At 46.2% G+C, this 22,570-nt stretch overlaps 1 protein-coding gene across 3 annotated transcripts in view; it reads right to left on the bottom strand.

Annotated features, from left to right (window-relative positions):
• The window catches only part of MAP3K4 (mitogen-activated protein kinase kinase kinase 4), a 474,364-nt gene that overhangs the window by 3,082 nt on the left and 448,712 nt on the right, over nt 1–22,570 (bottom strand). For all 3 annotated transcript variants that reach the window (XM_086927243.1, XM_086927245.1, XM_086927246.1), the window contains 4 exons: nt 19,038–19,197; nt 17,689–17,811; nt 17,430–17,536; nt 6,524–6,703 (listed from right to left, as the gene is read on the bottom strand). In XM_086927243.1, the coding sequence (XP_086783369.1) occupies nt 6,524–6,703; nt 17,430–17,536; nt 17,689–17,811; nt 19,038–19,197 (570 nt within the window). The remainder of the gene's footprint in view (nt 1–6,523; nt 6,704–17,429; nt 17,537–17,688; nt 17,812–19,037; nt 19,198–22,570) is intronic.

Genomic DNA, 22,570 nt, shown 5'->3' with positions numbered 1-22,570 from the left:
CCCGTGATCAATCTGAAGGAGTTCAACGAGTGGTTGTTGTATCGACATTTCAAAATGGAAGGGATACATCTGCTGCGCGACGTCTTGCGACAGTCCGACTGGATGGTCAGGCTGGACTTGAAAGACGCTTATCTGACGATTCCCATTTTTCCGCCTCATCGGCGTTTCCTCCAATTCAGGTGGGACGGCCAGGTTTACGAGTTTACTACTCTTCCTTTCGGGCTCTCCTCAGCACCGTGGTGCTTCACAAAAGGTGTTGCGGCCGGTGGTGGAGGCCTTGCGGGCTCAGGGGGTCAGGATGATAGTCTACCTAGACGACATGCTGCTCATGGATCAGTGCCCCGAGAGACTGCGGTCACAGTTGCAGTCTGCGGTCAACCTTTTGCAAGGCCTGGGGTTCGTGATCAACGAGAAGAAGTCTCTCTTGGTTCCCATGCAATGCGCTACATTCCTCGGTTTCACCATAGACTCGGTGGCGGCCACCTTGAGCCTGCCGGCCAGGAAGATGGCGCGGATCAGGCACGAGTTGTGGCAGACCCTAGCGAAGCGGATGATTTCATTGCGCCACCTGGCGAGGCTAGTGGGCCTGTTGTCCTCTTCAATCCAGGCTATCTTCCCGGGGCCCCTTCATTACCGCGCCATGCAGCGGTTGAAGGCGTTCCACCTGCGGAGGGGCCTGACGTACTCTCAACTGATTCCTTTGTCGGAGGACGTGAGGGACGAAATGCAGTGGTGGCTTACGCACATGGAGGCCTGGAATGGCCGTGCGATTTTCGGTTCCGCCCCAGATATAGTGATAGAGTTGGACGACAGCCGTTCCGGCTGGGGGGCGCGGTGCGGAGACTTCTCCACGGGCGCCGCCTGGTCTGCTCTCGAACAGTCCTTGCATATCAACTGCTTGGAGTTGCTAGCGGGCTCCTTCGCAGTGCAATGTTGGACCAAAGACAGAGTGCAGTCCTGCGTCCTTCTGAGGATGGACAACGTGTCCGCAGTCCGTTATATCAACCACCTGGGCGGTACCAGGTCCAAAATGTTCGCGGACCTGGCCAGGGATTTCTGGCACTTTTGTCTAGACCGCCAGGTGTCGGTTACGGCAGAATATTTGCCGGGTCGTCAGAACGAGGTGGCCGATTGGCACTCAAGGAATATTCTGGACGCCAGCGTTTGGAAGCTGGACCCTACCCTGTTTGCGGAGCTCTCGGACCTTTGGGGCCCGTTTTCGGTGGACCTGTTCGCGTCCCGCTTGGACCACCAGCTCCCGCGGTATTTCAGCTGGCGCCCCGACCCTCTGGCGGAGGCAACGGATGCGTTCCTCCAAGACTGGTCGGGAATACAGGGCTATGCGTTTCCACCGTTCTCAATGATAACGCGGGTGTCAGCGTTGTTACGCCGCCAGTCGGCACAGGTGGTGATGATCACTCCGTGGTGGAGGGCGCAAGTTTGGTTTCCGGTTCTTCTGGAACTTTCTTGGGATTCTCCGATCCTACTCCCCCAGTCTCCCCACATTCTACTGAATCCGGAGGGAGCGCCCCACAGGTTAGTCCTGGAGGGCTCGTTGCGCCTGATGGCGTGGAGGCTCTCCGGCGACGCTGGACGTTGCCTGGCCTTTCGAGAACGGCAGAGGACTTGCTCTCCAAGGCTTGGGCCGACAGCACGACCAAACGCTACAGATCGGCTTGGCTCCGGTGGAGCCGTTGGTGTGTGCGACGGGGTTTGGGTCCTGTAGTGCGTGTCTTGAATTTCCTGGCGGAACTGTCCGATCAGGGCCTGGCCTATCGATCGATAAATACGTTCCGGTCGGCGGTGTCTGCGGGGCACGACCTGGTTCAAGGGTCCCCGGTTGGTGAACACCCCTTAGTCTGTAGGCTCTTACGGGGTATACGGCTTGCCTTGCCGCCGGAACCTCGGTATTCCGCCCTGTGGGATGTGAACAGGGTGCTGAATTTGTTCCTTTCCTGGCAACCGAACAGGTTTTTAACGCGAAAGGAGTTGACGGCTAAGTTGGCCATGTTGTTGTGCCTGGTGTCCTGCAGGCGTGTCTCGGACGTGCGAGCGTTGGATATTACGGCCAGGGTTTTTTCTCCTGAAGGTGTTTCCTTTACCGCCAACAGACGGACCAAAACGCATACTAGGGTCATTTCGTACCCGGCTTTTCAGGACTCCCCTAAGCTGTGCGTAGTGCAGTGCCTCCGTGCTTATGAGGATATGACAGAAGATACTCGCCCTCCGGGCGAGCGACAGCTGCTTATTGCCCTGCGTAAACCGTATAAGGCAGTTACTTCACCGACGATCGCCCGTTGGGTGCGTTGGATCATGCAGGAGGCGGAGATTGATACTAAACAGTTTGGGGCTCACTCTACGCGAGGTGCCATGGCGTCTAAAGCCTTTGCCCTTGGGGCTCGGTTGGAGGATCTGATGAGAGCGGCCGATTGGTCCTCGGACTCCACGTTTAAGAGGTTCTATTTCAAGCCAGTTATTGATGTGGCCAGATTGGTGGTCGATAAGCTTTGAACTGGCATAATCCGAAGCCTCCGGTCCTGACATAGAATGCGAATTTGCCTAGCCTTGGTGCTGGTAAGTTCCAATTCTATTAAGGACTCGGAGGCGAGGATTATCCCCCCCAGTGACTTCATGGAAGTGTACCCTCCCCGTATGCAACGTAAGTAAAGCGTTTATGTTCTTTTTTTTGATGTGCGCTTATGGCTCTGCGGTGTACTGCTCTTCCTGTTTTGCAGCTGACGTTCTATTTGATATAGGATGGATCTGATGGTGTGTTCTTTTGCAGGAGCAGATAATTCTAAACAAGATGCGTGAGTGGACGGATGTTCTGGCTTCGCGCAAAGAGAGAGGAGGAGACAAGTACAGTGGAGCATGATGGGAGACACCTGTACATGGACACTGTAATAGGACTCATGTTTGACTTTATTCTTTCCCCCAAATGTTCATGGGAAAAGTAGTTGTGTTATATTTTTTCTTGCTGCTGTAGAGAATAAAGCGATGAAAGAATGGCATAATCCTCGCCTCCGAGTCCTTAATAGAATTGGAACTTACCAGCACCAAGGCTAGGCAAATTCGCATTATTTCCCATAATTACAGTGAATTATATTTTTGCCACTTGAGGAGCCGCAGCTACTGAAGAAGGTGACAAATAAGGAGAGGACATTGCTGGATAGTGTTCAGAGGAATCAGCCAGCAAGCATCTGATATCAACAAGAATTAGCCAGAGGGGTGGAGTTACGAATGCCCTACTGCTCCCCTCCTCTTAATCACATGGAAATGGGTGTGAGAGTGGTCGGGTGGCTACCCTTGCACGTGTCAGGCTTGCAGAGTTTGTCTTAGTTTGTCATCTGATTCCAACTGAGGACAAAATTACCTCATGACACTGCACACAGCAAATGTATGGACTAGTCAGATACTCTACAACTGAGAAAGCACAGCACATTATACACTTTGTCATGATATATATACACTTTTGGGAAAACAATGCAGTGGAACATTCATGATGGTGATGCTAGCCAGCAGAACTGCAACAGATGATGACAACCTAAGAAATTGGAAACTCTTTACCTCTTTCTACAATTCCACATTTAACTTATGTCCGATTCAACTGATTGTATAAGTAAATACAGCACTATTGCTTTCTTAATAGAACATTATATTTGTTCAGAATTCTCACCAACAGACCTGTTGAAGTTACACCAAGGTATTGGACTATCTCTTGCCTCAATCCTTCTCCTGTCGGCTGTGTTTAGGGAGGTATGTTGACGATGAAGAGGTTGATACAGAGCTACCTCTAATGGCAAGGGAGCTACGCCGGCAGCCTCAACTGCAACATGCGGGGGTACAACAACTTTTGATTGCAATCAAAAACCTTTCAAGGTTGTCCCAAACCCAGCTATCACTAGATGGGTTAGATGGGGAATGCAGGAAGCAGTTATTATCATCTCTATATTTGGGCCTCAATCCGCCGAGGGTGCTATGGTCTCAAACGCTTTTTCTTTGGGAGCTTGTTTAGAAGATATTAGGAAGGCGGCCGATTGGTTGCCGAGTCCACGTTTAAACATTTCTACTTTAAGCCAACTGACAGTGGGACATCTTTGGTAGTTCAAAAGCATTAAACAATATGAACCTTCGCTCCTGAAACAGAATAAATAAGTTCCTGGCTAACGTGAAGGAAAGTTTCAATTCTATGAAGGATATGGAGGCGAGGATGATCTCGCCCAATGGAATTATCTTTATGAATCTGTAATGAACCAACCAAGAGTTACAGGCAGTATATTTAAGTGAAGACACCAATTGCACTTGTACTGTTTAAGATAGGATTACAATAGTACTTGTATGTTCTGACAATATTAAATTATGTGACTTAGTTACCTTTTAGAAAGCATTTGGGAATAATGTTTTTTTCAATTAATGACTTGACTTTCTGTTCACTTGGAACAGAGCACAAACGGGAGTGAGATCAGGATTATTGGATAATGTTTTGATTGCATGAAAGAGAGAAGGAGGGTCATTGACAACCCAGTGTCATGGACTGCACGTGTTTATGATTGGTTGTTATTTGGACTACCACTTTTCCCTATCTTCATGGAAAATCGTGTTGAGCAATGTTTTTTCATATGCCCACTGTTAGAATAAAGCAGTGACAGAAATGCATAATCCTCACCCTTGTGTCCTTAAAAGAATTGAAACTTGCCTTCATGTTAGCTAGGGAATATTTTAATATTTACAATGAAATTCATGCAGTGCCACTGTACCTAACTCAAATGATCTTCTGAAAATAATCAAATATGGCCATAACCCTAAAAAAAACTTAAAATCCTTAATTAAAAAAAATAAATTAAAAAACCTACTCTAATTAATTAAATAAAGACTGGCCGCCTAAAACAACTCATGGGAAACACAGAGTACAATGATAAGAGTGGAGCTCTTTGTTAAATATTTTAGATCAGAAGGACCAGGCTTGCCACTTATCCTAGATTATACATACTGGATACCACCCAAAAGGTGGACCAGCCAAAATGCTCTGTTATTTTGTATAATGGGTACAGAAACACAAATCAAGAGAACGTTTCTAAGAAAAAAATCATTAACAGGCAGGTGCTTGATGATGGGGGGATTCCTTTCTAGCTTTTATTTTTCTACTTTCTAGCTATAAATGCATGTACAAGTGCTTCATCCCAGGGCTACATTATGTGAGCTACAGTTTGCAACCAGAAAATTACCTTGCCTTAAGCTAATAAATCTCTATACTCGTAGCTCAAATGCAGGCAAGGGAGAAAAGACAATGTTTATGAAATATGTTACCACACACAGAGACAATTGGAATGAACTCTACATCGAGATGGGTAAGATATTTCCAACCAGAAAGCCTTAGGAGTCTGTTCCTTTGAGACTCTCAATGTCACCTGGAGCAGCATCCCTAATTTAATGAGCTGTAAGCAGGGAAGAACGAAAAGGACAACTGAGAAAGATACAAACAATTCCATTCCTTAACTTGCAACTCCTTACCACCTTCGAATCTCATGACGAGCACGCTGGGCTAATTCCCCTGCTGTGCGAAACAGGTGTGGTCATGACGAGCTAAGCTCGTCATGAGCACATGACCACCGTGGCTCATGACGAGCTGACCTCGTCATGAGCACAGGGGAGCTGTGCGCCCCCCCCCCAGCCTGGGAATTTGCCCAGCTGCGTAGGGGGGTACACATTCTTTATCATGCTGTAGCAAAATTATAGAAACGAGTCCTCTGAAATTGGATTAACATCTCTTTGGAATTTTTTATTTTTTGACAGCTTGACAGTGATGATCACTAGGAGGCACTTGTAAGATAAAGTATTGTCTTCCCAAATATGTTGGATCTTGATAAGAGCCACTTGGCTCTCCTGTGCAATTTGTGCTTCTGGAACATACTAAGCAATAGACATGGGTACCATGGAATATACTGTAACTGAAAGGAAGGAAGAGGGTTTCAATTTAATTCCCTAGAAGGCTTTCTACTCAGTATTTCTATTACTGCAACGTCAACCTAGGGAATAATTTTTATCACAACCAAATGTGGTGCTGTCCACTTCCTGTAGATTGGTTCTGGCTTCATGGAGAGGACAACAGTAAAATATTTGTCCAGTATACATTTTTTTTATGGGAAATCTTTCAGTTGTTATCTCTGTTCCTCTTTGTAGCTGTGTTCTGAAGTAGGGTAGCGGATGAACACTTATGGCTATGTTGTTGCAGCCTGTAGATTAGAACCACATTGTATCTTCCTAACTCTATAACTATAGTTAATGCTGTACAGCAATTATAAAGTTCTTGCATCACAAATACCTGTGAACACACCTAGCTTTAACACAATACTGTAACTTACTTTACAAGTGTATATTAGAGCTCCAAACAAAATGACTGTGGTAAGCATATGAACAAGACCCTCACACCAAAACACTAAATTTGCCCACAGAATCAAACACAATGTTTGCCTTTGTTTTTAACTGGTTGGAAGTTATTAGAAATAAATAGTGTGGCACAAACCTTGACAAACGGATGATCAAGGAGCTGGCTAGCTGTCCATCGCATCTTTGGCTCACTTTCCAGACAGTGAGAAAGGAAATCTTTACCCTCTGGGCTGAACTTTTCTGGGATTGGGGGCTTATTCCCCATTCCAACTTTATACATAATTTGGAAGTTGTGTTCATATTCATGCCACGGCCTCTGTAATCAAGCAAACAAAATACACAGATAACATAAATGCAAAGTGTACTGATTTGCCCTTGAACGGTGGACGCTGTATATTATGACCTCAATAGGTTTATGAACACAACACAGACCAATGAATGCTTTTTGCAGTTTTAAATCTTAACGTATGCAAAAAATAGAGTTCCAATGTACGAAATTTAAATTGTGAATCACAAATATCTTGTCCACTTGCAATGTGCAATTTGTAGCTCATTGTGAGGAATAAGGATGGATAGGCGTGAAGGTGGTGCCCCTACTACCTTTGGGATCCCAATGCAAAATATGGATGTTTTGTGGCTGTAATTTCAATCGTGAACCTGTGATTGGGTAGAGACATCGAAAAGAAGGTGGTATACATTTGAAAAGTGAAGGCTGTCTGTAAAACACTTACGTTTTATGAATGTGAGCAGCTGACCCAAATTGTTTCAAAGAATGGCTATTTTACTAAATACCTGTCTCTTTATGGGACAGGGCTACAATAAAAAAACAACAGCCATTGTGAAAATGAAAGAATGGCGGTATGCTGCCCCTCTCAGCGCCTTGATCTCTACATTTGCAATCCATTCTGTAGGAGTCACAATCAGAAATTCTGCCTCATTGATAATAATAATTGGACAAGATTTTGCAAAAATTACTGATTGCTCATGTTGCGACAGATTTGTACAACTTTCACAGCACAAATTGAATGTTGAATCGCAAAGCAGTTGTTTTCTTGGACCCAATCACTAGACGGCAGAGTAAAGCACAGCATGTGACTCCACAAAAGATTCACGCTGCAAAACCTTTGTTTCGTGGCACTATTTATTTAGTTTCATAAGTTATCTTGTGCTCTGTTTTATGTTTCTCTTACACTGGATTACACAAGGCAAGACTTATACAGCTCGTTTGTGCCTCTGCTCTAGGTAAGACACCCATCATTGACTCTTCTTGGAAATCTGTACGTGGTTACCAAGTCCTCCAGTAAAAACAACCACAACTAAAAAAGGTGCCTTCTAGAAGACCTGTCTAATGCCACTTTGTGGCATCTATTGAGACTGCGGTTAGGCTGTCATACCTAGATCAATGCATACTTTATACGGGGTTCCGTAACACAGTACTTAGGTGCAACAGACAATCAGTGTTCTGCTGCCTTTTTGTACTTAACAAGACACTGACTGGCATCAATCTCCTCCAGTGGGATCACCTGGCGACTGTATACAGGGAGGTGGGGTGGGACGACTGGCAGAGTCCTACAGTTTTTTGGATGGCTTGGTGCTTCCCGACTTACGGTGGTACAGGCTGGACTGGAGGGGGAGCTGCAGGTGGAGGAGCCACAGGAGGCGGTATGGGAGATGGCTTGTTGCATGGCACTGGGCCTGGATGGCCTCCCAGATGAGTATTATCAAGCATTTACTGGGCTACTGGGCTACTGGGCTACTGGTCCCCTGCTTAGCCCCATGTGTTGCACTCTGTAGTTGATGGATACCTGGAGGCCGCACTGGTAGCTTTAGATATTAAGAAAGCGTTTGATACGCTTAAATGAGGGTACCTCTGGGAAGTTCTGAGGAGAATGGGCCTTGGCCAGACTTTTCTGTCCTTAGTGCAATTGCTCTATGCTGGGCCAGTCGCTAGGGTTTGCACCTCAAGTGTGATCTCGGAGTGCATGCATATTGAGTGGGGCACAAGACACGGTTGACCCTTGTCACTGCTCCTCTTCACTGAGGCGGTAGAGACGTTGGCGACTTTGGTTCGCCGAAATATGAATATGTGGCGAATTGAGGTGGGGCCCCAAACCCATGTTGTATCACTCTACAACATGACACATCCAAATGTTTCACCAACTAGAGCAGTCTGATGGTGTGTTATTGCAGATTATAAACGAATTCAGGCGGTGTCTGGCCTGCAGATTAACAGACAGAAAAACAGTACTGTTCCCCTTAGCTGCACTTACGAAAGCGGATCTGACCTGTCTCCCCATGACTGAGCTTAGATGGGAGGGGGCAACTTCCGATATTTAGGGATTCAGGTGGCAAACACATCGGAGGGCCGATACTGTCAATATAGGGAGTCCTTGAGAGCCTTGAGGTGGCATTTTGCTTCTGGATCTGCCTGCCTCTTCTGATGATGGGCAGAGTAGCCCTCTCCAGAATGTAGTTATTACACCGCTGTCTGTATGCTCCCCTGCAGAACGCCATGTATAGCAATTCAAACTCAACGTTTGCCAAATTAAGTAGTCTCCTGGTGCCCTCGTGTGGGCTGGTAAAAGGAGCATAGACGAGTTGGAAATCCTGAAATTAGACACCGAGCTGGGGGATTCGGGGATTCGGGGATTCCTGGGATTACTGGACCTGCAGCTCTATTATTTTGGGCAATATGCAGTGCAGTGGTACCCAGGTTGTCCGAATACAGAGGAGAGTGGGGTGCTGGTGCAGACCTCCCACTCTGCCTCATGCAGGATGGTGTGGGGGTGGGGATATCTCCAGAGCAACCCATTTGTTGTCCAGCAATGGGCAGTGGTCTGGGAGCAAGTGGTCACCAGGGTGATGCTTCGGGCCCCTTATGCCTGATTGCTGCCCCTCCAACGACTAATGCCTTTCAGATCCATACAATCCGTGATGGCTATGTCGCAGTGGTTCGAGTTCGGACTACACCATGGCCGGCGACGTATATCTGAGAGGTACTTTCCTTACAAAGAGGGGGACACGGGAACTGTTTGAGCTGCAACAGGGTAATTTCTTGTGAAAGTGTCCGAACGATACGTGAGGTCTGGATGGGTTTTCTTGCAAAGCCTGCCGAGCCCGAGGCATTAGACCTTCTGCTGGATCCCAGATCCGATCTAGGCTTAATTTCCCTTATCTATAAGGCTCTTAAGGGTGATCGTCAGACTGATATGACAGAATACAGGACAGATGGACTGATGACTTGCCTGAGCCACTTTCTGAGAGCGACTGGAGGAGAGCCTTTGCTCAGGTCCAGGGGGTGGCTAGCAACGCGGGGTTCAAGCTCACCCAATTGTATTATTTACACTACACGGACTTGATCCCACAAAGGTTACATAGGATTAACAGGTCACTGTCTGCTGCCTGCCCTACATGTGGGTGGGAGCTGGAATCCTTTCTCCACATGGCATGAGAATGTTGTAAATTGGAAGGATACTGGGAAGGGGTCCTGTGATCTCTGCAGGGGGGCAGGAGGCGGCCATGGTCGCTCACTGCCTTCTGGGGTTGCTTCCGATCCCTAAGAGAGAGGCCAAGATGAGACACAGGGTTGCACTCTGGGCCTGTTACTTGCTAAGCGATGTGCTGCTATCCACTGGGTGGAGCCCAGATCACCAACTGTTCAGCGGTGGGTGATTGACCTGTATGAATGAGGAGTGGCAGTGGTGGGGCAATTACGGGTGGTGTGCACTGATGAGAATGCTGAACTGGATTTGGTGTGCAGGGGGATATGTTGGATAGTTTGATGAAGGTGGTGCTGCCAGTGGACGGTTCTCCCAATACCTCCCAGGGTCTGGGGCTGTGGACACCTGCCCTGGAGATGGCGGTGTGAGGGGATGTATTTGCCTGTGGTGTGGGGGGAATCTGCAAGTTTATATGTGGGCATCCGGCTTGTGTTGCCAAATTGATGGGGGTTAATGGGGATTGCCCTCCTCCTTCTGTTCTCCCTCTTATTTCCCCTCTTCCCTGCTCTCCTTGTTGCCTTCTCTTCTTCTTGTATCCCTCTCCTTTCCTCCTTGAGGGTGCAGGCTCTTATGTGGGAAAGGTAGGGCCGTAGGCGAGCGCTGCCACTGCTCAGGTTTGCATGGGCTTTTCTTTTGTATGCCTCTAATTTGTTTACTGTTTGTATCCTCTGATGCCTCACCACTGTTTTATTTTGTTCATGTGATGGCCTGGGTGAGATTGGGATACTTTTTCACACTGAATATGCTGGAAGTAATGGTATGTTGTCATTTATGGATAACTCCACCAGGATCATTTTTACTACCTTCTCATATTGTATTATTTTCAAATAAAAATATGTTAAAAAAAGTTTGCGACACGGTGGTTGCAGTCAGAGTCTTGCGCAAAAGAAGCGTTCAGAATGCCCGCTTAAGTCCAAGGTGTTATCACCTGCTGGACGGTAGAATGTCAATCAAAGTCTTAACTACATTAAAGTGGCAATGCAATCGACGTCTTTGACCTTGAGACCTTGAACGGGGAGAGAGGTTGAAAGTCTAGTGTCTCGTTTTGCATGCTAATACGCTCTGGAGAAACTACCACTCAACCACTTGAGATCAGAAAGACCATTAAACGTGTGTAGAGTTCCAATGTTTGGCTGTACAAAGTTACAGTGAAGTGGATGTGCGGTCAAGCCCTTGTTCCAGTGCTTACAGAGGGGAATACATAAGTTTAGTACGCATGCTTTTAAAACGTAGTTGATACAACAACCACATTGTTACAATGCAAACCATTACATCGCAAGTCATTTCAACGACTTGCTGTAGGGGGCGCGCTGGACTTAGGAATAGTCTAATTTAGTATTCCTACTCCAGTTTGTGCAACAGCAGGGAAGGTGTTGGGATTGTAAATCCAACACCTTCTGCCCCCTACAGCGAATCGTTATATTGTCTTGCGATATAATGGTTCGCATTGTAACAACACGGTCGTTGTAACAACCGCGTTCTAATAGTATGTGATGTAACGCATGCGATCTAAAGGCTGTTTCCCCACAGAGGATTGTGCAGGATAATGGGTTTAAGATACCTGATTCGGCTCTGATGTTGTGGAGCCTGTTAGGTGGCTTATTTTCTGTTCTAGCCTTGACACGTATTTCACCAGCCTACTGATCAGCTGGATGTCTGAGGAATCCAAGTAGGCTATGATGGTATGCCTGCACTGGCGCAGCCCCCTTGGGTTAAATGCTGATCTTATTATTGTTTTTCGGTCCTCCAGGTTTGAAACACATATGCAAAATTGATGGACTATAGTTTCAGGGAATTTGTCACAGAGTCTACAGGCATCTGTGCCGGTGGGGCACTTCCATGGTCGCAAATATGGAGATGATGATAAGCAGCCTAGACAATATTTCAAAAAGAGATCTTTTAGTCTGGGCTTCGATGCATGCTCTCAGATACTGTTGAGGCACTAGCTTTTCAAACGATCCTAATGTGAACCAAGCATGTTTTCGTCTTGAGAAAACCTCCTTCTCTAGTAGGGTATCTCTGTGTATAGTCATAATCTTGTGAATAGTCCCGCCCATGTGCGTGGACCCCGGAGCAATCGAAATAGTCTCTTAAGTTGTCGTCTTCTGCAGTCCAGCATAGACACTTAAGAGAAAATCAAAGACAAATAATGCAGCCTAAAACTATAAGGCTACAGTGGCCAGCACTTCATCTTGAAGTGAAAAAAAATGCCAAATAATATTACATTTAACACACTTTGTTAAGTTCCACACTCAGAGAAAGTCCCCTTCACAAAAATCCTTTGTAATGATAGAGAGGAAGGGTTGGACAGACAAGCCCCATAGGCTGCCATTATGTGTCTGGAAAAGGGATACCGTGCCTTTAACCCCTTCCATGCTCATGACAAGGTCAACTCGTCATGGGCTTTACCTGCGCTGTGCGTTTGACGAGTTGACCTTGTCATGAACAATGGGATACATGATGGATCAGCACCGGAGGGGAAAACCACCTAGCACCCAAGGTGTTAAGGAACTCTCCAGAGACCCTCGGTATCCCAGGATGCACAGCCAAAGGCCTTTTACTTTCAGTTCTTTTTTCCGGCTCCTGGTAGCAGGACCCTGGAGCATTGAGCTCTACCCTTTTGGGTATTACTTCAATTTTTGGAATTTTTCCAGAGTTTTGAGTGTTTCAGTCGACGTCTAGGGTCTTCCTCTTCCAGTTGCTGTGTTTTTTAACCAGTTTTGCCACCTCTTTCTTGTCGAAATGCCAGCTTTATTCGACAAGTGCCCTGAGTGAGGTAGGAAGAAGGCTAAGTCTGACCCCCACAGAGTATGTATACTCTGCCTCCCTTCCACCCATGTCCCTGACTCCTGTGATATCTGTCACTCTATTTCCAGGAGGACCCTGCGTGACAGGGAGAAGATTTGTCTCCAAGGCCTGGAGCAGAGGAGACATCAAGAGACAGGTGGGACTTCTGGGCATGGAGGGACTCTGTTATCGTCCTCCGCCCGTGCATTGGCCTTTGGGGGGCTCCCCAGTCAAGAAAAAGCCCAGAAAAGGCACCGGTCCCGGTTGACGTCGATGGCTTCGACGTCAGCATCGAGAGGTATGACCACAAAATGTTCCCAGTCGACCCAGGGCTCTGGGTCGAAGCGACGTCGACGTTCAACGTCGAAGGGTAGGACGTCGAGACCTCGGACGAGGTCGACGTCGAGGACTTTACCGGTGTCAACACACCATCGACGTCGTGATGTGTCTCGAAGCCGAAGGCGCTCGCTGTCGACGCGACACCGCCGTTCGCCATCAAAGTGAAGATCGACATCAAGGAAAGGTAAATCGACGTCGAGGCGTAGATATTCGATGTTGAGTTCGTCGACGTCTAGAAGATCGACGTCGAGGGATGAGAAGTCTAAGAGGTCGACGTCGATGAAGGAAAAATCGACGTCAAAGAGGAAGTCGAGGCCCAGGACGGTGTCTAGTGCCTCTGTGGTTAGTGTTTCATCTTCTTCTGCGAGTCCCCGGTTGCGGCGACGCCCACCCTCGTTTGCAGAGAGGTCTGCCTCCAGAGCATCCTCCCCCAGGCCTGCTCGTAAAAAGAGGAGAATGCGTGAGTCACCGGAATCTGATTATTCACGGACATATTCGCCCTCAAGGCCCAGGACACCTACGCCTCCTCTGCTTCCTCCTCGGAAACCAACTCCTCCTCCTCCACCTCGTCCTCCTCCTCCGCGTCCACCACCTCCACCGCCTCCCCGGCCTCCACAGCCACAACCTGGGGTTCCGGCTCAGCCTCCGGGGCTGGCAGTTCCTGCGAGACCCAGAAAGTCAAGGTCAAGATCCAGAGGGAGGCATCGCTCTCGCAGTGAGGGTAGATCCTCGACGAGGTCACGACATCGTCGTCGGAGGGAAAGGTCACGGTCCCGATACAAGGACTCATCCAGTGACAGGAGGTATTCTCCCACTTTATCTGACTCTCCTCCTATGAGAGTGTCGCCTGTGGATGACATTGTGACATTCCAGGATGTGCTGCTGAGGTGGCAGCAAAGTTAGGGATCACATTGAAGGTGCCCACTCCTTCCACCTCTGTGATCTTCGAAACATTACAACGCAGTCATCTCTCTCGTCCTTCGCTGCCTTTGGTGCCAGGACTGGAGGAACCGGCCATGGAGCTGTTTCTGACGCTGGCCTCGGTTAAGTCGGCGCCATCTCGACTTCAAAAGAAGTACAGGCCCCCGGAATCTGATCCGGCGTTCTTGAGGTCAGATCCTGTCTCAGATTCTGTAATTGTAACTGCGGCTAAGAAGCAGCATTCGACTGCCCCTTCGTCCACGGTCCCTCCGGACAAGGAGAGCCGTCAAATGGACTCAGCCGGACGGAAAGTCTGCAGTACGGCTGCCACCTCGATATAAGCGGCGAGTGTCTCGGCCCTCTTGGGTCACTATGACCGCTCCTTGTGGGAGTCCCTGCAACAGTTCATTGAGCTCCTCCAGAGGGATAGGCGAGAGGACTTCCAGGAGATTTTGAACGAGGGCATGATGGTCTCAAACCAAGTCATCAGTTCGGCGGCAGACGACTCTCTCCTGGCTGCTCATGGGTACTGCCATGGCATCAATTTGAGACGTCATTCATGGTTGCGCCTTACCTCTCTTAAGCAAGAGGCACAACAGAGGATCGCAAATTTGCCGATTTCGGGATCTACCCTCTTCGGGACGCATGCGAATGGGGAAATGGCCCGCATGAAGGCGGAAGTTGAGACGCTGAAGGCTGTTGGTTTGGAGAAACCAAAGAAGCAGCGGAAATCCTTCCGTCCTTTCCAGAGGAGGTACTCTTCCCAGAGGCGTGGGCAAGGTCGTCAAGCTGGCCAGCAGCAACAACAGCAGCAGCAATACCAGCGACAGCCCTTCCAGAAGAATCAGAGGGGCAAAGGCGGCCAGCAGTCCTCCTCGGCTAATAAGGGCCCGGCCGGGTCTAAGCCCTGAGGAGTTACTTTCCCCTCGTCGGTTACCGCTCCGGTGGGGGGAAGCATACAAAATTACTTGGCAGAGTGAAGAAAAATTACTTAGGACAAGTGGGTGCTGAATATTGTTTGCAATGGATACAGTCTTCGTTTTGTCAGCCCTCCTCCAGCAATTCAACCGGTTCGTTCGCAATACCAGCTGCGCGAACTTCAAGCGGAGGCCGATACCCTTGTAAGAAAAAGGGCGATATAAGACGTCCCTCTGTCTCAAAGGAGAAAGGGTCTATACTCAAGGTTCTTTCTGGTACGCAAAAAGGAAAAAAAACGAGTTCAGGCCCATTCTGGATTTGCGACAAGCAAACAAATGGATTCGCAGGGAGAAATTTTGCATGCTGTCTTTGCACCAGATTTATCCTCAGCTGCAAAGAGGAGACTGGCTTTGCGCAATAGATCTGCAGGATGCGTACTTCCATGTGCCCAATGCACGGAAACACCGGAAGTTCCTGCGCTTTCTAGTCGGCACCAATCACTATGAGTATTCCGTACTACCGTTTGAACTGAAGTCTGCACCCAGGACTTTTTCAAAGTGCACGGCAGTGGTGGCAGCTCACCTGAGAAAGAACAAGGTGTTTGTCTACCTGGACGACTGGTTGATCAAAGCCTCCACCTTCCAGGAAGCACAATTGCACTTCAACAGGATGGCCGTTCTGTTGAACCAGTTGGGTTTGCACATCAACAAATCCAAGTCCATTCCGACTCCTGTCCAGTGCCTGCAGTACTTGGGAGCCTCCATCAATACTCTCTCAGCAAGAGTGTCTCCTTCGGAGGAGCGACGCTTATCGATCCTTCGGAAGGCTCAGGCTCTCATGTCCGTTCCATCTACGACAGTGAGGGCGGCGTCTTTTCTTCTGGGGTCGATGGCCTCTTGCATCTTCCTCACGCCACATGCCCGCCTCTACATGCGGCCGCTGCAGGAATGTCTGGAGGATCAGTGGGACCCGAAACAGGGGAACTGGGACGACAGGATCCAACTGTCTCTACAAGCTCAACAGTCCCTGAGATGGTGGTGCTCAGCAGAGAATCTCCTCAAGGGGGTTCCATTCCACAAGGACATTCCCGTTCGAACTATCGTGATGGATGCTTCTCTCCAGGGCTGGGGAGCGCTTTCGGACCATTTACAGATCCAGATTACCGTTGTCTTCCTTCTTTAGTTTGTGAATAATTTAAGGAATGTTCCTTGCCCGCCAGAACTTGTTGGGGGAGACTGAATTCTAATTGTATTTGAGCTGGAGATGAGTGACGTGCAATAAGAAGACCAACTTAAAAAGCCTAGTGATTAATTTCTCCAGGTGAGAGGCATTGCTGCCTTTCAGTGCTTCACAGACTATAGTTGGTACGAATTTGGTCTGTATGACTTTCAGTAGCGGTGAATACGTCGATGTTACAATTTCAGTCTTTAGGCATCTGAAGATTGCAGTGAGTCAACCACATGAGCTGTATGTGTTGTTTGAAGAAGCTGTGCCTATCGAATAGCATGCCCAGGTATTTATATTCTGGTAGCTCCTCGATTTTCCCCTCTCCCAAGTTCCACTAGTGGAAGCTCTAAGAAGGTTACCTAGTATAAGAATTGTCGTTCAGGTTGAGTACCTTTAATTTCGTACTGGGATATTGCGCACTGGCGTTGCTATCAGGAGTCATTGCAAGCCGAATTTTAATCGACTTTGCAGGACTAGGTCGTCTGCATATATTAAACATGGCAGCAGAATGCTTCCCAGCGTTGGAGCATGTGAGTTTACCTAATCGAGGATGGGTGGGAGATCCGACAGAAGCAGATTAAAGAGCCTGGGGGCCAGTACTCACCCTTGTTCTAGACCATGAAGGGTCTGTATCTTTCTGGACAAGTGAAAATTGTCTTCTAGCTTTATGCTAACCCAGGTATCAGTATGGAGAAGGATCAGAGCTTGTAGCAGATGAAGGGTATACTCCAGCTGACTAATTTGCCCCTGTCTACTCTATCAAATGCTATGCTGCTTTATATTTTATATAGCAAGGGTAGAGGGGCTGTTTTGTTCTTATGTTTGTCGAACAGTAATAAAAGAGGCAATAAATGTGATGTAGTACCCATGCCCTTTGCGAACGCTGTGTAATTACATGAAATCAAATGCCTTTAGGTGGACCATGCTGATAGCGCTTTAAGGGGACAGCCAGCAAAGTGTTTTGATTCAAAATCCAGGAATGCTATGAGTTGGCAGTTAGAGGGATCGGAAACACCACTTCCTTTGTAGATAGGTGAGACAGTGGAGCCTTTCCAGGAAGAGGGGATGAGACTAAGAGTGGTTATGCCCTCAAAGACTGGCAACAAGTTATTAGCCTAGAATGATTTATACTCTTTGAAATGGCTGAAGGAAGACCATTCGAGCCAGGCGCTGGCTTTTAGAGATTTGGCATTTAATTTTGGTGACAAAGAGACAATTATCAGTAAAAGCCAAAATTCATTCATGAAGTCTATGAATACAGTGTAATCCAACTCCCAGGGAGAAGTCAAAAATCTTCAACTTATCAAATTTATGCAGTCAAAATTCAGAAGATATTCCAAAATCACATACCTTGCCAGTAACCATCTCAATCACAACACACCCTAGACTCCAGATGTCAGCTGCACGGCCATGTCCTTCGCCTTTTGCTCGTGTGATTACCTCTGGAGCCATGTATGCTGTGAAACAACAAACACGTATGAACTTGCACTTTTAGTCTGCTACGGCAATTCAACTTTATTGCTTCATAGCATGATTTGAAAATCTAATTATTGGTATCGGTGCCCATTAATAAAAAACAGTGTGATAACCAACATCTTCTCCTCCTTACCAGCAGTCCCAAGAGTACTGTTTACTTCTCCTGGCATGGTCTGTGCATTGTTTTTTAACTTGACTGAGCAGCCAAAATCTCCCAATTTAATTAAACCAGATGACGTCAAGAAGATATTGGCTCCTGTGGAGAAAAAAAAAAACAATTTTCACAAAACATTTCAATTAGAGTTTTTACAGAGACTTACTAATATAATTTGTTACAAATAATAAACCACTGGTCCATTTGAAGGCAAAGGATTCATTTGCAATCAAAACAAGCTTTTAACATGCTGCAGACATGGAAAGTAAAGAGCTCATTTAGAGCCCTGTGGGCCTACCCGATTAGGAGTGCACTGCGGTGCTGGGGCACTTTCTGAGAAAATTTCCATCCAGCACAGCAAGAGCACTTTCGTGCCAAATACAGTACTGGCTGGGTGCCATGCGATGGCAGCCCAGTACACATTTTTTGTTTTGTACAAACAAATCCACAAAATAGGGAAAAAACAACAAGAACACCACTGAATCGATGGGAGTTCTTTTCCTGTTAGGATGGGGAGACACTGTTGCTTTATTACTTTTGCGTGGCATGTCGTTGCTCTTGCGAAAAAGAGAAAACAGCACAAGAAAGCCTGTCCCTAAATGGCAGTGTCTGGCACTGTTAAGGCTCCTGGCCTGACGTTGGGATGCTTTAGATGGTGGAGCCGAATGAGGCTCCACGGCTCTAAACAAAGTGGCTTTCCCAACTCTATTTGGGGCAGGAGAATAAGAGGATGGCAGGTGGCCATCCATGATATTTTTGGCAGTTACTGATAATCCCTAAATGTAGCCCTAAACATATAAACTTTGCAGCTAAAAAGGAAATGCCTGTGTTCCCAGTTACAAAACCTGTAAACCCTAGATTATAAGACAGAGTTAAGACCAACATATAGGAATAGGCTATGGTATCAAGGGTTTTACTTGGTAGGCTGTAATATCGTTAAATATCCCAATTGTAATAGACCTCATTTCTGTACTTGTTTGGAAGAGCATCTTAGACCCTGCAGGCATCCAACCAGCACTGCAGTGTTGTCAATCATGTCACTGATGGGTCAGAAAGAATACTGTTCAAGATGTGCAGTGTAAAGAAAATAGCTAAATCAAAACATTTCAACGGGAGGATAAGATGGTTCGAATCGGAAACACAAGTGTGACTCAAATAAAGATATATGGCAAAAGCCACCTCACTCTCACACTCTAATTCAAGTAACTGGTTGACTATTACTCAGTGGTTTGTGCTAACACATCGTAAACAAAAAGCTTACTCCATTTACACAGGATTAAGAGGTTATTATGGAGAAGCTGTTACTTTTGGCTTTTTGCATGCTGTACCTTTAATGTCTCGATGCACAATTCCATGCTCATGCAGTACATTGATCGCAATTGTGATCTGCTTCGAGTATAACCGGATGACATGCTCCTGTAAGCCCAACCTGGACACCTCCTCCAGCGTTCCCTCGTCACAATACTCCATAAAGATGAACATTTCCTCCTGTAAGGGTAACAAAACTCAGCTTGATTGTATTGTAATGTCACATTTGTTTAGTGCTTTACATCCCTAAGAAGGCCATGAAGCATTCCAATTTTCATCAGATTCTGGGAGGCTATTCGGATTGAGTGGTTGAAATGGTGTTGAATCTAGATTGTCCAATACGTGAGGTGTTAATTGAGGTGCATGAGGAAGAGACATGCCCTAAAAATTGTGTATCAAGTGCCACTGTGCTTACACATATGGGTTCAGATGCTCCGTCCATCACCACCCCCTTTTGTACACATATGGTGTAGCAGAGTATTATAGGCATTTCTTTGTACTAAATATTTACAATTAGTTTTTGGTCTAGCTCTTTGTGGTGGAGAAACCCATTTTTAGACAATCGAAACCTGAATGAGTCCACTTTTTTTGTCCTAAGGTAGGAGACGTTGCTAGCATTCGACATGATGTTCGGAATCCCGCTACATTTGCATTAGTATATTAAAAATAATTTTAAAAAACATACAGCAAAAACACACCTATTCTGCATGCAGTAAAAAGCCCCCATTGGAGTTTCCACTTGAAAAAAGTAAAAAATTCTAAATAAGGCTTCACGAGCAAAGAGCAAGGAAATCTATAAACTCATTTATTTTCAACCTTTCATCATCTATGTTTTTTACAATTGAATGCTCGTTGTCAAATGCATTTTATAGGGTTTGCTGTGTATCTTTACAGATTGTAGGACTTATACACAGGACAGTATACAAATTAAAACTATCGACAAAGCAGGATTCACTTGCAGATGTCAATACTCATGTAAACCTGAATAAAACAATGGATATACTCAGGGAGAAGAAATCCGTACTTTGAAGTTGACTTAAGGGGCATTTTGGAAGTACAGGTTATTTAAATTATATTATTTAAAGGGGCTTACAGTGTATAAAAAACCTATCCTGTTTACCTAGTCCTTCAACACTAATAATCATCAACACAAGGCATTTTAGAATGTGACTTGTTTGATGATAACCGCTGGGGTTTCAAGATGTACTGCAACATCATTAACTGGGTGGCGCCCTTAAGGTTTCCAGAATCCATTTCGGATTCTCAACATGCGGATCTTTTTTAAGAGGGTGCATAGTACAATTCTAGCATTTTCAGTGTGATCATATTAATTCTAATGTGATTCATGGTCATACGATTTACAGTCGCAACTGGCAATAGGTGCATTGTTAATCCATTTTGCCTTACCCTAAATCATCGATTCTGCTACTGGAACAAAAAGGAATATTCAAGCATGATCTTGCGAGTAGTTAATTAAGACTTTTTCACTTATTTAAGATATTGTTGAGAAATTCCCCTTTTTTTTTCAAAACAAAGAGAATATTCCCAGGACTCAGTGTCCTAGTGATCAATAGTGGATGGAGAGAGATGCAGAAAAAAAGAAGAATTTTTTCTTTTTATATAAACCCCTCACTCACCAACCAAGTTGGTGTCATGCTTCATCATCAGGTTCCACCTGAGTGACCGAGTGACACTCAGGTGTGCTTCGACGCCTGTAACTACAGCGGAGCGGGTTTTTGTGATTTGTGAAACTGTGTTGTAAGTGAGTGAGTTAAAAAAGTGTCTTTTATGTACTCCCTATACAATTTATTCTAGAGTCATAAAACACGGTTAAAAGCAGGTGGGATACTTCTACTGGCGTAATTTGACCAGAAAGTATCAGTATTGTTGTGAAGATGAGGTCAATATGTTTCAACCTGTTGTAAAAAAATTAAAGGTTTTCGTCAGGACCAAGTGTGTTGAATCGAGAGGTCTGCGCACGTAAAGTTGCACCCTTCTCTGACTAAGCAAAAGGCCGGACCGTGTACTTACGGTTCAGCGCCCTTACAGCCTTCTGTTTAAGAGAATAAATGGGAAACTAAATTAAGTTTCTCCCCACGTGTCCCACTGGAAACCTGGTATCTGCCCTCACGGAGTACCAGGGCCTACTTGCTTGAAAGATAAGTAAACAGCTATCTGGGTCCAAAGTGTAGCATTTAGCAACATTATATATAGATGGACAAGCTGCTGTTCTACAGACGTCCAAACAGCCATTCTAGAGGCAGGATCATATGAGCCATGCTCCTTTTGGATTATCTTTTGCATATTTTCCAATGTGCTCAAGAGGATACAGAGGCATAAACACATTGAGAAACCCAAGCACCATTTCCTCAGAAACTCCTTGCAACCACTTCCAGGTTGAGGCCTGTCATACACATATTTCTGACTCTTGAATAATTGTTTCACAGAGCATATGGATAATTTTTAAACACAAAAACAAACTTGAGACAAAACGAAGTTTAGGATTAACCTTCTAGACATTTCATTGTAATTAGATTCACACATATCTTTTAACCTTTATGGTGCTTCCATTCCTTCAATTCAGAAAATAAAAGTGGTCCAGCTCCACGCCCAAGAAAGGAGCTTAGGTGGTGAGAAATCATTTTCTCCTACTTTCGGATACTGAGAAGTGTGTGTTGGCGGTGGGGGTGAAGATACCACCAAGATAAAAAAAAATGTCAGTTTTATTTATATAGCGCAAACTTGACTCAGAGCGCTTTACATAGCACCAGTTACATTACATGAGGACACATTCATTTCCGTTAGGCACAGGGAGATTACGTGATTTGCCCAGAAACACAGGATGTTCAGCGGTCATTGCCGAGACTCGAACCCAGTACCCCGGATTCGAGGGCGATAGCCCTAGCCGTTAGGCCAACTCCTCTCCCCTAAACAGATTATCATTTAGTGGTATGAATCAGGCAGGACCCAGTCTGGATCTTTGAGGTAAAATTACTGGAGGTCTGTCACTAAAATGTCAAATATAGTCAACAACAGGCTCAGCAATAGCAGCTGGTACTCATTAAAACCTGCACGATTAGGATTCATGGGTAAGAATCCTAAGAAAAGAAAAACATTAACTAACTAAGAATATGATGAGGGTTTACTACTTCATATGGCATAGAAACGAGAATAGAAGAGGAGGGTAGGACGAGTTACACTAGGACAGGGGTCTTCAAACTGTGGGGCGCGACCCCCAGGGGGGCCGTGGGGCGATGCAAAGGGGGTCGCGCTCCCAGTCACACTTCTGCCAAGGTCTTCAGCCCCCCTCTGTGAGTCAGCCCGGGCTGCTGCAGTGCAGCTCACGCTGCTTTGGCCTCAGCTGGGCAGTGACTGGAGTCTTTGCTCAGGCACGCCCGAGTTTTTCACAGGTCTTTAAAGACCATTTGCATAGGCTGTCCCGTCAGATGTAGGAAATCAGCTGGTATTTACTGCACTGCTCACAGTGCGTAAGCTGATTTAATATCTTCTCATTTCTGGTTTTACCTGCTCAAAGGCGCTGCATGCATGTCCA

The sequence above is a fragment of the Lissotriton vulgaris genome, chromosome 6 (genome assembly GCF_964263255.1).
Source record: "Lissotriton vulgaris chromosome 6, aLisVul1.2, whole genome shotgun sequence".
NCBI lineage: Eukaryota > Metazoa > Chordata > Amphibia > Caudata > Salamandridae > Lissotriton > Lissotriton vulgaris.
This window is presented reverse-complemented; position numbering and strand designations above follow the sequence as displayed.